Genomic DNA, 14,367 nt, shown 5'->3' on the forward strand with positions numbered 1-14,367 from the left:
CCTAGCCCTCAGATCTAAGTAGGAATCCCATATTATTATTTATGGAAACCTCTATAGATCAGAGGGCTAGGATCATCCTAAGGAAATGATTTTTGGGGCACAACCTATTTAAGTTGTGTTCCATGACATGAACGGTTTAGATCATCCTAAGATGTGATCAGTACAGTACGATCTGAAAAATATGGGATTATAAGGGCTTACACCATATAAAATCTAAATCATTTGGGTTTTTTACAGGCACCCACGGGTCCACCCATCCCGGCCCAGTTTTGACATGACCCGTACGGGCCGGGTCAAGTTTCAAACGGGCCGGGCACTAACTAGTGACCCGGGCCCTGTAAATCAAATGGGTCACTTTTTGCCAGGTTTGCTGATCAGCCTAAAGTTTAATATATTATCAGCCCCTTTAATGTTTGGAATAAGAGCAAAGTGGCACCTGTGCTCCAACTCCAACCCTTCAAAGAACTTCTTGAAAAATGAGCAGATATTGTCTTTAACTACACCCCAGCATTCCTGGAAGAAAGCTAGGAAAAAACCATCTAGTCCCCGTGTGCATGATCTCTGCTTAAAGAGAACAAGCCCGCCTTGATTTCTTTTTCCTCAAAAGGTTTACATTGTTCTATCCAACTCTTCAATGGAACTAAAAGCTACCCTCTCTGGACGAGGTCGGACTCCACCATCAGACTCATACTGGATTTAATAGACTCATATAGGATTTTCCCAAATATTTTTTTATTAAACAATTTTAGCTGGAATAAGAAGTGATTTACTAAACCTGAAAATTTTAGTTTTTAAGAGACAAGTTTTTAATGAATTTTCTTTTAAAACTTCATTGCTCTCTATTTTGCATTTATCTGTCAAAATTTTTAAAAGTATGATCTGGAGCCGACATGATGTGAAATGTACAGTGGCCCACACGATGTAAGTATGATTTGGAGCCGTTCATCCAATGGGACCCACAGTTTAGATGTTATAGCTAGAACATATACTCTTATTAGATAATCCTAGCAATTCGGTTGGTGGCTTCAAATCGAATGTTAGAAAAAAAACAAGGACAGCAGTGATCTGCATTTAAGTACTCCAATTTAATGTTTAGCATTGTTAGATGGGACTATGGGAGTGATTTGCAAGACAAACATCTACATAGTGGGGCCCCTCAAATAAACGGTTTGCATCATGGATGAAGCTTCATCATGGATACTCTTGGTTGGTCCCATCTCCAAACCCAATTTTCATTGATTTTGGATTTATTCCGTTATTTTGGGAGGTATTTGTTCTGTATTTGGAGGGGCCCCCCTTAAGCAAGCATCGTTTTCTTGCTTATAATTATGGGTGCAACTCGGGTCGGGTTCAACCTGAAAAAAGGTGAGGTTGAGTCAGGGTTCGGTTCGGGTTGACTTTTCCCAACCCGAGTTGAGTTCGGTCAGGCTCGGGTTGAGGGTTTGGCAACCCGACCTGAGTGAAACTCGACATTTTTTATGATTTTTTATTTATTTTTAAGCTTAAAAACTCGGGTTGAACCTCGTCGGGTTGGAAATCGGTTCCGGTCGGGTTCGGGTTGGGAAAATAGGTTCCTTGGGTCGGGTCGGGTTGACAACAAATCAACAACTGAATGGGGATAATCGAACCCCGGGCCCACCAAAGCGTTAAAATGTGTAAATTGAAGTGGGTGGGGCCCGCTTATATCCATCCATTAGAACAAAAGAAAGACTTTTCGTAGCTCTCTCATTCCTTTATTCATATCGTTCTCTTCATGTTTTGCTCAATCATTACAAGAAATGGATACACTTCGGATCCTATTGTTGTAACCAAATCCTGTTTATTAACGTTTAAATCCTTTGGATCCAATGGATCATATGGGTCGATTTATAGCCGTAATCAATATCAATGGTCCAGATTGTTGGTCCCATCATGATGAGCCATGTCCCAAAAATTTCTCCCTTTCAGATGAGTCTATTCTTTAGACTGGAGGCTTACAAGTGATAGTTGAAAATATGGAAACCAACGGTCTCGATTCATTGTAAATTCTTCCACTGATTGGAAGGTTGGGATTGTCCAATGGCATATATCTTTGAGGGATGGCCCTTCAAATGTGGGTCCAACAAATGAACAATATAAATCCTTGAAGGAATTGAGGGGTCTTGTACATGTTTGCGTAGTCCACAGTAACTTATACATGTTAGAAAAACACTTCCTCTTTAAAATAGGATTTTCCCTGTTTTCCTACCCATCTCATGCACTTCTCGATAGGGGTGCAACTTGGGTCGATCTCAACCCGAACCCACCGGTTCGACCTGATTTTGGCTTGGGTTGGGTAGGCATTTTCTCGGATTGGGCTGGGAAAAGTCAACCCCATTTAAATCCAAGTTGGATTAATGTTGAGGTCTTGGCAACCCGACCAACCTGAACCCAACCTCCATCCTCTAATTTTATCATGATTTTCTTAGGATTGTGTTTTTTTTTTGGGAAGTGATATTTACGCCCCTTTTGATTACCAGGACACCAGCACCAGCACCAGTGTACATGGCCATCAAATCCATTGGATTCTTCTGACGTCAAGTACATTAGCCCCCCTTTAGTCATTGATACACTGGCGATGGGTGTCCCTGGTAATCAAAAGGGGTGTAAATATCACTTCCCTTTTTTATTTCCTTGTATTTTTTTGTTTGGCCCTAGATGAACCCGAACCCAACCCTACTCAACCTGACCCGATTTGGAGGTGGGTTGAGTTATGGTTGACGGAATGCTATTTCGGTTGGGTTAGGGTTGGACTCAACCCGACCCGAATTGCACCCTTACTTCTCGGTCACCGTGAATATTTTTTTTGATGGTTGCCAAACATGCAATGCGAGTACAATGAGGAAACCAAATTTAAATCCATCAAATCAAACCTGCAACTAATACCAACCACTATTTATATGATCTTTAACCCCCTAAAATTCTTACAAAGTCAGCAATAGGTCCTCCAAATTTTACTTGTTTTTTTTTTTCTTCCTTCTCAATTACAATTCAACACAGAGACAGAGATAGGTCCCCTTTCTCTTTCCTTATCTCTCTTCTTTTGGACTCTTTCATTGCTCTATAACAATCAAATCATAGGATTCCCGTAATATTCTACAAACCCAAGACCGGTAATGCTTTGAAACTTAATTGGGTTCAAAGGGATTATGATTTTCTAAGAGAAAAAGAGAAGATGTTTGGATGCAAGTGCTTCTGTTGGAACAGAGCCTACGATATCGTATCACCCGAAACAGAGCCCTTTTTGCCACCTTTGCCGATTCCAGAATGGCCTGAAGGTACAACTTTTGGAAATTTTGATGGTTTTCTGTTTTTCTATTCCTTCTTCATATGACATTCTGTTGAATTGCCTTGTGGGTTTTGTTTTCCTTTTGTTGTTTTTTCCCTTTTTTTGTTGATGTGTGGTTTTGGATAGATTGGATGCTATATCAACTAGGTTGTTAGATTTTTATTTTATTTTTTTCGCTAGGTTTTTATCTTTTTGTTGATGGGCTATTTTTCTTTGATTGAATTTTCAATTTTTTTTTTTCATTTCCCTTTTTTGGTAGGGTGATTCTAAATTCTCAGAAATTTGTGTCCATGTTAAGTGCCTAATTGAGTAATTGGCCCTAACACAAATAAACAAAGAAGAAAGAAAGAAAAGGAGAGGGGAAGGGTTGATTCGAGGCAAGTGGACCTGCTGATGGTTCAATTTGAGAGGAACCATAACTATCGGGAAACATAAGTTTCTATTTTGGTTGCAAATTCTCTTCATTTTAGTTAAGAAAGGGTATTATATCCTAGGATCAAATAAATTCAAAAAGTGATTCTCACACACCATTGGAAAACAACTCCAAAAGTGAACCATGGAAAGACGGTTCGAAAGAAGAAATACCCCGCATTCCTTACCGAAGACGCTCCCAAAGATCACAACATGCTCTCATCAAGCTAGCCAATTATGTAACTCACGAATATTGAGCAGTTTGAACTCTTATGTTTAGTACTCTGTTTTTTGTCTATCCTGAGTTTTTGGATCTCTCTCCCTCATGCATTCCGAGTTAGGGATGGTACCTTGTACCCATGAATGCAATATCTAAGGGATCCCTACCCCCCACCACGGCCAAAAAAAACACAACTCCTCAAATACAAACACGAAGTTGTGCCATAGCACTAACCCATTTACCCACTTATATAAAACATAGTAAGTAATTAATACCCACAAATCTAAAATGCATGATGCTACAATAACTACTTTGTAACAACATCATATACACCATAACGTGTATGTATCAGTTCATCCGGCATCTAAAATTCTTATATACCTTTTTCTGAAGAGTATTTGATTATTTCTGGTTGATATTTTCTTTCGTGGTTAATTTTGGATTTTCAGACATTGCCTATATGCAGAAATAAGTTTTTTTTCTCTTTTTTTTTTTTGTTTCAATCTTGGATGTGATCTTACATGTTGAAGTGTATTGTGGGTGTATTGTTGCTTTTTGCTGGATATGTTACTTCGAATTCATTTGTAGGCTTTTTATTTGTAAAGAAGGTTGTCTCCATTGGTTCTTTTCTTATCAAAGGTTGTTTTAGGAATCTTGGGCACTATCTGTTTCTTTGAATTTTAGATTTTCTAGATAGAGAATTAAGTCGCAGTATTTTTTTGATGGGGTTCTTAAACTCTGTACCTTTTTTTACTTAGTTAAGTTGCTTCGTGGTTTTGTATTTTTCTTTATATGTAAGGTTCTTAAAGTTGTCAATTTTGTTCCTTTCTGTTTAGCAAACTGAAACAGAAATGCATACTGAAACATTCCAGGATTCTACAGTAAGCTGTGGTTGTTTGGACCAGAATAGAGCGATCCAGTTTGGGTCATTCTGGTTGAAATAGTTTGTCTCCTCCTTTTATTTTTCCTTCTTACTTTCATCTTTTATGGCTAATTTGGCCGGAACAGCAAAACCTCTTAAGTTAAAAGAAGCCCTCAGATCTAGGGGTGTTCAATCGGTTAAAACCGAACCGAATAAGCCGAAATTAACCGAACCGAAAATTTTCGGTTACCTAAAAACTAAAACCAAAACCGAAACCGATTTACTAGATAACCGAAATGAACCGAAACCGAAAAATACGGTTCAGTTTTCGGTTAGTTCGGTAAAAACCGAATGGTGATTTTGACAAAAAATACACAAAATACAAAATGCACAAATGTGAAGAGAAATAAAGAGACATTAATCACCTAATATGACACAAAGATAAAGAGGAAGATAGAACTATAGAAGTGATACATTCACATGTTTGCCTGATCCCTTCTCCTTCTCACATGTTTGCCTGATCCCTTCTCCTTCTCACATGTTTGCCTGATCCCTTCTCCTTCTCATGGTTTTAAATTTCGCCGAAATATTTCGGTTTCGGTGGAAAACGAAACGAAATTCACAGTGAGTCGGAAAAGTACCAAATTTCGCCGAAACGTTTCGGAAATTTCAGCCGAAACGTTTCGTTTCGGTAAAATTTCGGTGAAATTTCGGAAATTTCGGTGAAACGTTTGAAATTTCGGTGAAATTTTTACAAGATTTCGTCCGAAATTTCGTACCGAAACCGAAACGTTTCGGTTTCGGTGATGACTGAAACCGAGATTTAAAACTTTGCTCCTTCTCCTTCTCCCTTTCCTTCTCCTTCGGATCCAAGCCCTAATCGCGGCTGAATGTGGGATTGCCGTTTTGGGTTTTGATGGAGCCATGAAGGATGAATGTGGGATTCGATGGTGGCCTTTGGGGTTTTTGGTATCAGTAATGGAGGAGTGCCGAAGTGGGTTCCTGAAAATGAGAAATGAAAACTTGGAAGAAATTTGGGTGAAATTTCACCCAAATAAGTGAATAACTTTGTTAGAACTAAAATTTGGGTTTTCATATGCAAACCTTCCTAAATCAACCCTTTTCTTAAACTAGCCCTTTTGTTGTCATATGCAGACCTTTCTCTACAAGTCACATGGGTTGTCATAATTTTGTTGGAGAATGTGAAAACCAGCCCATCGTTTTGAAGAAATGTACTCAAAAGCTGCCAAAAGTCAAAAGCATTATTAATTTAAATAAAAACAAATGAGCAAAGGCTAATGAGGACAAACAAAAGAGGGAATCTTTGCAAAAGCCACTATCTTTTGGATTAAAGACAAATCGGTTTTTCGGATAAACCGATTTTTTTTTTTGGTAACCGATACCGAAACCGAAAATTGAATGACGAGTTTATTCAAAACCGAAACCGAACCGATTATCCAAAAAACGGCGTTTAGTACCTCAACAAATTCCTTTATGTGGCACTACCGGCTCGGTCATTCTTCTCCTGAGCGTCTGCAGCGTTTTTCCGTTGTTTCTGGTGTTATTAGTCCTCTTCATTGTGAGTCCTGTCAGTATGGAAAACACCATCGTGTTTCCTACCCGTCTCGTTCTGTTAGTCGTGTCAGTAGTCCTTTTGAGTTAGTGCATTCTGATGTTTGGGGTCCATGTCGTACTCCTTCTATGTTTGGTGGGAAGTACTTTGTTATTTTTGTTGATGATTTTTCCAAGATGACCTGGCTTTATATAATAAATGATCGTTCTGAGGTGTTTTCTACATTTTGTTTATTTTATGCTGAAATTACAAATCAATACTCATGTTCCCTTAAATGTTTACATACTGATAATGCCCGTGAGTATTTTTCTGATCGACACGGTTTTCAGGAGTTTCTTTCTAGTCGTGGAATTATTCATCAGTCGTCTTGTGCCCACACTTCACAACAGAATGGTGTTGCCGAGCGAAAAATACGGTATCTTGTAGATATAGCCCGCAACATTCTTATGCATGTTCCCAAATCTTTTGGGCTGATGCTATGCTTACAGCCTGCTTTCTGGCTAATCGTCTACCATCTTCAGTTCTTAGCAATCGGTCTCCTTTTTCGGTGTTACACCCTTCTGGGGATCCGTTTCCGTTACCTCCCAAGGTGTTTGGGTGTGTTTGCTTTGTTCAGGATCTCACCCCAGGACTTGATAAATTGGCCCCAAGGGCAATCAAGTGTGTTTCCTGGGTTATTCACGAACCCAGAAAGGTTATCGATGCTACAGTCCCCAGCGTCGCTGCAAATTTATCAGTGCTGATGTCTCATTTTTTGAGGATACTCCCTACTTTCCTGCTTCCTCTTCTTTACCGGTATCTCCTCCTCCGTTGCCATTGCCGGTTCCGGTTCCCGGTTTGCCACCGGATCCGGTTCAGCGTCCCTTCCAGGTATATACTCGCAAGCGTTTTACTTCTTCAGTTGAGCCTTCATGCCCTGCCATCTCTTCTCAGCAAACGGGTCCTTTACCCTCATCCTCTGATGATGCTACTCAGGTTGATGATGCTACTCAGGTTGATGAATCTCTTGATGCCTCCATTGCGAGCCGTACTCGTTCTCGTACCACTCATCAGCTTATTTCTGATTGCGGTAAGTTATGCTCGGTTATCTCCTGGTGCTCAGGTAGTCGGATGTAAGTGGGTGTTCACCGTCAAATACCTACCTGATGGCTCTATTGAGAGGTTAAAAGCCCGTCTTGTTGCCAAGGGCTTTACTCAGACTTATGGGATTGATTAGGTTGAGACATTCTCTCCAGTGGCAAAGATTCCATCCATCCGTGTATTGATTTCTTTGGCCGTGAATCAGTCTTGGCCACTATATCAGTTGGATATCAAGAATGCGTTCCTCCATGGTGATTTGCAGGAGGAGGTGTATATGGAGCAACCACCAGGGTTTGTTGCTCAGGGGGAGTTGCAGCATACCGCCTGTAAGCTTAGAAAGGCGATTTATGGTCTTAAACAGTCTCCCCGTGCTTGGTTTGGGAGATTCAGTGAGGCCATCCTACGATTTGGTATGAAACAATGTGATGTAGACCATTATGTGTTCAGCTCTGATACCATGTTAGCTTACCAACTTCTCCAACAGCTTATGCTGTTGGAGAAGTTGGTAAGCTAACATGGTATCAGAGTCAAAGGTCTCAAGTTCAAACCTCCCGGATAGCAAAAATCCACGTGCGATGGTTGGCCCAAAGTGGGACCACATGTGCCACGTGTTTGCCAAGTGGGTCACACGTGCGGGGGAGTGTTAAAGTATAAAAGTATAAAAGATAAATAACGCCTTTCTCCAGCAGCTTAAGCTATTGGAGAAGTTGGTAAGTTAACAAAACCGAACCGAAATAACCGAATTAGATCGGTTCGGTTTTTCGGTTATATCATATGATTTGGCTGACACTTTGAATTTATTGCCGACTCACGTGTCCTGCCGTGTCCGACACGACACCCGTGTCCACACGTGTTGACACTCCTTTGGATACTTTTACTTGTATTGCTGGAAGTGTTAGACTTAATGTGGGTGTGTGGGCATGTTTTTGTACCGTGTCAAGTGTGACATTCTGTTTTTTTATTGAATATTGTGTTTACCACTTTTAGACAACTCGTATCCATGTTGAAACTTGACACAGAGATCCATATCCACATATCACGATTGCATATACTTTCTATTTTAGCCGTGTCCCCGTTTCTAAAGCTTGAGGGTTTGCCGTGTCCGACACTCCGTGTCCGTGTTGACACGCGACACTCGTGTCCGTGTCCACACAATCATAGGTTATATCCGAATAATGAACACCCATACTTAGATCGATCTTACATGCTGGAGCACCTATAACATTTGGGATCTGTGAAATAACCAGTTACTCCAAAAGCTCAAGCTGTTGGAGTTGGCGTTATTTAGTCTTTTATACTTTAACACTCTCCCTCACGTGTGGCCCCTCTTTTGGGTTTGGCCTACACATGGCACATGTGACCCCTCTTTTGGGTTTGGCCATTGCATGTGGATTTTTGCTCTCCAGGAGGTTTGAACTCAGGACCTTTGCTCTAATGCCATGTGAAACAACCAGTTACTCCAAAAGTTTAAGCCGTTGGAGATGGCGTTATTTAATCTTTTACACTTAAACAGGATCGATATGATATCCCTTAATTTCTAGAGTTGCACAATTGTTGATTTTAAGATATCACCCTTTTATTTGCTTCTTCACCCTTTTTTGAAAAAGCCGGCAACCTGCACTCTCTTTTTTTACGTGATATCATTTTCTCTACCATGACCATCTTCTTCCAAAATCCTCAAATATTGCACACTTTTCATGTCCTAGAGAAGAAATACACACTAAGATTTGAAAACATAAGTTTATAATATGTATTATGAACTGGATTACTTGTAGAATTCTAGTAAATCAGATAAGTTTCATTTCACCTCTTTTATTTAGATGTTTTTTTGGGATTTCCTGATGAACTTGGGCATAATTATGATTTCACTTTGATATAGTTGTGATCTTTCCCCAAGCTGCGTAGACTGACCTCACTTTAATAACGATGGCAAGTTTTCCTTTGCCCCCATATTTAGGAATGCTTTTTGAGCTGAAACAATGCTTATGTTGAACTATGTCATACCAGGGTTGTACTTTGAGTTTATCCTTTAGCCTGGAACTGCATACCTGCAATCTTAGCTATTCATGAATTGTGGTGACTATACTAATTAATAATTACACATTCATTATAATCATTGCCACATGTGTCAAGTCATGGAGTTGTGGAACTTAGGGCGTGCTTTCATGTCATTGTGGTGACACAAGCGCAATCCTAACACATGGTTATTTAACATCTGCCATTTGCCTGTCGTGTTTCTGTCATGCATTAATCACCACAAACAAGTACTACTGTCTATGTTTATGCACACTGTTTGGGTTAATCATTATTGTGTTGTTCGTAGGTGTTCTATGTGTTGATATAGTTAAAAGACTGATCTCAATCAAGCTTTAACCTATATAACCATCCATATAACATTCAGAATTTGTCTGCTTCACATCTTTGTCTCATACTTCAAGATAAAATATTAATGACATGCTCTTCAGGCACCATATCGGTGTCACACTTGAGCAGTGAGCGCACGGGGAACTTGTTGAGTCTTTGGAGAATTATCTGTTGCAGCCCTAAGGAGTCCTGCAAGAAAAGATCAACCGCAATTGGATTTCTTGAGAGCATGGATTTCAACAACGATAACAGAAGAATTTTTGAAACCTCAAAGTTCACATATTGGACAGCAATATTTATGCAGAAGATGTTGATATTATTTGTTTGCTAGAGAAACATATTTCTTTAAAGCATTTCAATTATAAGCCAATTAGTTGCTGAATAGGCAGTCAACTATATATATGTTGAACTGGTATTCATTTGCTAGAGAAACGTATTTCAATAAAGCCTTCCTAGTAAAAGCCAATTAGTTGCTGAATATGCAGTCAACTATATATATGTTGAACCTTGATTAAGCAATCATTCCCAGCACTTGAAAGAAAACATCTTCCTCTCCACATATAGCTTAAAATATATTTGGAATGCAATCAATGCAAAGCAAATGATGGGCCCTATTTGTGCTTCCATATTGGAACTTTGGATGGCTGATGATTAACAGTAAACCCTGAATTTAACCAACATTTTTATTAAATTCAATTCTGGCCATTCTGGACAAATTGCAAATCCCACACTTTTCACACATGAGATCTTGCATTGAATATTTTATACATACAAATTTGTTTTTTATTTGGTTGTGTGTGGTATGGTGGTGCTGAGGCTCTTTTTGAATAAGCCCAACAGATGGAAAATTGCCAAATTAGTTGTGAAAGCTTTTGGTAATTTATTTGATTGTAAAACCACTATTTATCATATACTGTGGGTGATCAGTTGTCCTGACAACAACCGACCAAAGCGCTTCATACTGTTCTGCCTATTATTTCATTTGAGTATGTGAAATTTGAAAAACCATATTAACTGATCTGTTTCCCAAATAGTATGGTGTATTGATGTGTCTTTGAGTGTAATGTTTTGTTTTTAACTAAACAAATGCTGGCTGATGCATAGCTACGGGCAAGCCTTTTGACTCTTTTTTTTCTTTCTATTTTCCTGTGATTGTTCTCCCCATTGCTTTGCTCTGAGAAATTAGAATCTCATGCTTGGGAGTTCGATTAATTTCTGATTTCATTGACTATCTTATGACTAGTTGCTTAAATCTTCTCAGGTGAAGGTTTTGCTAGGGGAAGAATAAATATAGGAGAAATTGAGGTTTTTAAAATCACCAAGTTTGAGCATGTGTGGAGTGGCAACATATTGAAGGATCAAAGCAAAGGTGCTTCATTCTATAAACCCATAGGGATACCAGATGGCTTTTTCAGCTTTGGTCACTATGGCCAACCAAACAACAAACCTTTACACGGGTTCGTTCTTGTGGGTAGAAATATGGCTGCCTCCAAATCAGAAACAGATTGTAGCACACCCACAATAATAAACTTGCCAGCTCTTCAAAAGCCCCTCAATTATACACTTGTTTGGAGTGCTGATGACGAGACTGAGGAAAACCGTGATGGATGTGGTTACTTCTGGTTGCCCTGCCCACCTGTGGGCTACAAAGCTATGGGTTACTTGGTCACTAACAAACCCAACAAACCTTCACTTGACGACGTGAGATGTGTCCGAGCAGATCTTACAGAGTCATGCGTGACTCATGATTTGATCTTTAGCACGGATTCTAAATCCCCGAAATTTTCTTTTCGGGTCTGGTACACAAGACCGTGTAATCGGGGGATGGCAGGGACAGGTTTGTCCCTTGGGACATTTTTCTGCAGTACCCACTGGAGCTCTGGAGATGATCTAAACATATCATGCTTAAAGAACCTCAATCCCAATCTTAATTCGATGCCAAATTTGGACCAGGTCAATGCACTCATCAATCATTATGGGCCAACTGTTTTCTTCCATCCTGATGAGATCTATTTGCCCTCATCAGTGCCCTGGTTTTTCAAAAATGGAGCTATGTTATACAGAAGAGGCGAGCTAAGTGGTGAGTCTATTGATGCTAATGGCTCAATCCTTCCAAATGATGGTAGAAATGATGGGGAGTATTGGATAGACTTGCCCGTTGATGATCGAAAAAGTTACATCGAGCATGGAAATTTAGAAAGCGCCGAACTCTATGTTCATGTGAAACCGGCATTGGGAGGATCCTTCACTGATATTGTGATGTGGGTCTTTTGCCCCTTCAATGGCCCAGCTACTCTCAAAGTTGGGATGAAAAGTTTTGCATTCAGTAAGATTGGACAGCATGTTGGAGACTGGGAGCATTTCACACTACGTGTGAGCAATTTCACTGGTGAGCTTTGGAGTATATATTTCTCGCAGCACAGTGGTGGTGAGTGGGTGGATGCTTGTAATTTGGAGTATATTGAGGGGAACAAAGCGATAGTTTATTCATCAAAAAGTGGTCATGCAAGTTTCCCACACCCTGGGGTATACCTCCAAGGATCTCAGAAGCTTGGAATAGGCATTAGAAATGATGCTTGCCGGAGCGATCTTTCTGTAGATTCGAGCATCAAGTATCAGATTGTTGCGGCGGAGTATCTTGGAGATGAAAAAGTTACAGAGCCTTCTTGGCTACAATACATGAGAGAATGGGGTCCTACTATTGTGTACAATTCAAGATCAGAATTGGAAAAGATAATCAATCTTCTACCAGTTATAGTCAGATTCTCAGTGGAGAACTTATTTGATAGATTCCCCGTAGAGCTTTATGGAGAGGAAGGGCCGACGGGACCCAAGGAAAAGGATAATTGGGAGGGAGATGAAAGAAGTTAGCTTTCTTTTTCACTCCACTGTATTGTTCTCATATGTTTTATATCTTTGCCAACAGGAAATTGTTTGGCATTAGACTTAGTCCTGTAATAGTACATTTATCATGTTGATGTATGGGGTGATCATTTATCAATATAGTGAGTGCTGCTTGTTTTCTAGCAGTTTCTTGAGAAAAACTTACTACTTCCAATTTCAGATTCTTCTAAACCCAAATTCAGTGATCTTGCACCAGGCACATTCTTTTAAACCCAAAAGCAGAAATGGAGAAGCCTTGAAGAACTTATCCTAATTTTTCTAGAATACCTTTAGCGCCATGGAATCTATGGTCTCTCTACTTACTGAAATCTCACAGCATTAACTAACTATAGAACCATTGAGTTCTCAAATCATTAACCAGGATAGAACCATTACTCGATAAATTTTTAGAGTGGGCCAACCCTTTTCTCTCCATTAATCATGCAATTTCTTCTTGAGGTGGGCTGCTCTTAAACATTAACTATTAATAGGAGTGTTAATGGACCCAGATCGTCTGATGGATCCATAGGGTCCTAGCTTAATTGGACAGGACTTGGGCACTACAGTTGAATCCATCCGACATAATTCAGAACATATTTAAGGGCTACAATGGTGTCAATCGGACTCAAAACATAGCCACAGAATCTGAGCATCTTAGATCTGATTGGAGACTGCTAATGTACACAAATTCTCGTCGTATTTTTGTCATATAAAATTCATAATCAAAATCGTTTTCCTTCTGAACAAAGCATTAAGTCGATTCTCGCTCCCTCTTTCTTGTTTCTTTTTTTTTTAGTCTCGGCTCTTCCCCTAACCCTAAGCCTTAATCAATTAGGCATTAACCTCACCCTTGAGGCTAGATGCACTTATGTAATTCATCGCAATGCATTTGTTCACCAGTGTTATTTTTACTTCTTAAAAGTTTAGGTCACTCACATAAAAGAGATTGAATTAAATGAATAAATTCTTTAGATACATACTTATAATAGTGAATAGAACATTCAAATTTTATTTTTTTCAAAACTTCCATTGTGTACAAAGTAGGACCTAGAACACCCCAACAGATGTTCGATGCAAAATGGGTCATGACCCATACACTAAAAGTAGGATCCGAAGAACACCCTAAAGAGTAGACCTGACAAGAAGTGACCCGGACCGCCCGTATTTTCCGGGTCCGGGTCACTCATTTGTGACCCGTTTGAAAATGACCCGCGGGTCTACCCGGCCAGTAAAAAGTGGGCCGGTCCGGGTGGATCCGCGGGTGCCCGTAGAGAAGTTAAACAACATTTTATTTTGGCATTTTCCAATAGTTTTCATATTTTCATGCAATTTTTGTAGTTTTTTCATAATTTTTCTATACAAGTACCTTCTTTCAGTATTTTTTTCCGTATTTTTTTTAATTTGAAGCATTTTTCACGTAATATTTCTCTAAAACTAGTACCTTACTGGCATGATTATTATTGCTAGCCACCTTTTGCAGAAACGTACATCCCCCATCCTTTGCAGTTTGCACCATGTCAATGAATAAAACAAATCTGAAAAAAAGTTAACATAAATGGCTATCATCACATGATCACATGCAATTGCAAAGGATGGGCGCGAAGTAGCCTTTGGCGAAGGTGGCTAGCAAATCCCTATAAAAACAACAAGATTCTTAAAAAAAAAAC

General features: G+C 39.5%; 1 protein-coding gene across 1 annotated transcript; it reads left to right on the plus strand.

The window, feature by feature from the left end:
* The first annotated feature begins 2,937 nt into the window (after positions 1 to 2,937).
* Positions 2,938 to 12,868, plus strand: LOC143861738 (hypothetical protein At1g04090-like). The gene is made up of 2 exons (XM_077372631.1): positions 2,938 to 3,296; positions 11,079 to 12,868. The coding sequence occupies exons 1-2, from the start codon at positions 3,194 to 3,196 to the stop codon at positions 12,686 to 12,688; spliced, it is 1,713 nt and encodes a 570-aa protein (XP_077228746.1). The 5' UTR covers positions 2,938 to 3,193; the 3' UTR covers positions 12,689 to 12,868.
* Positions 12,869 to 14,367: the final 1,499 nt, after the last annotated feature.

Source organism: Tasmannia lanceolata, unplaced genomic scaffold (genome assembly GCF_043159265.1).
Source record: "Tasmannia lanceolata isolate RefF3 unplaced genomic scaffold, GAP_Taslan_0.1 ptg000037l, whole genome shotgun sequence".
Classification (NCBI taxonomy): Eukaryota; Viridiplantae; Streptophyta; class Magnoliopsida; order Canellales; family Winteraceae; genus Tasmannia; species Tasmannia lanceolata.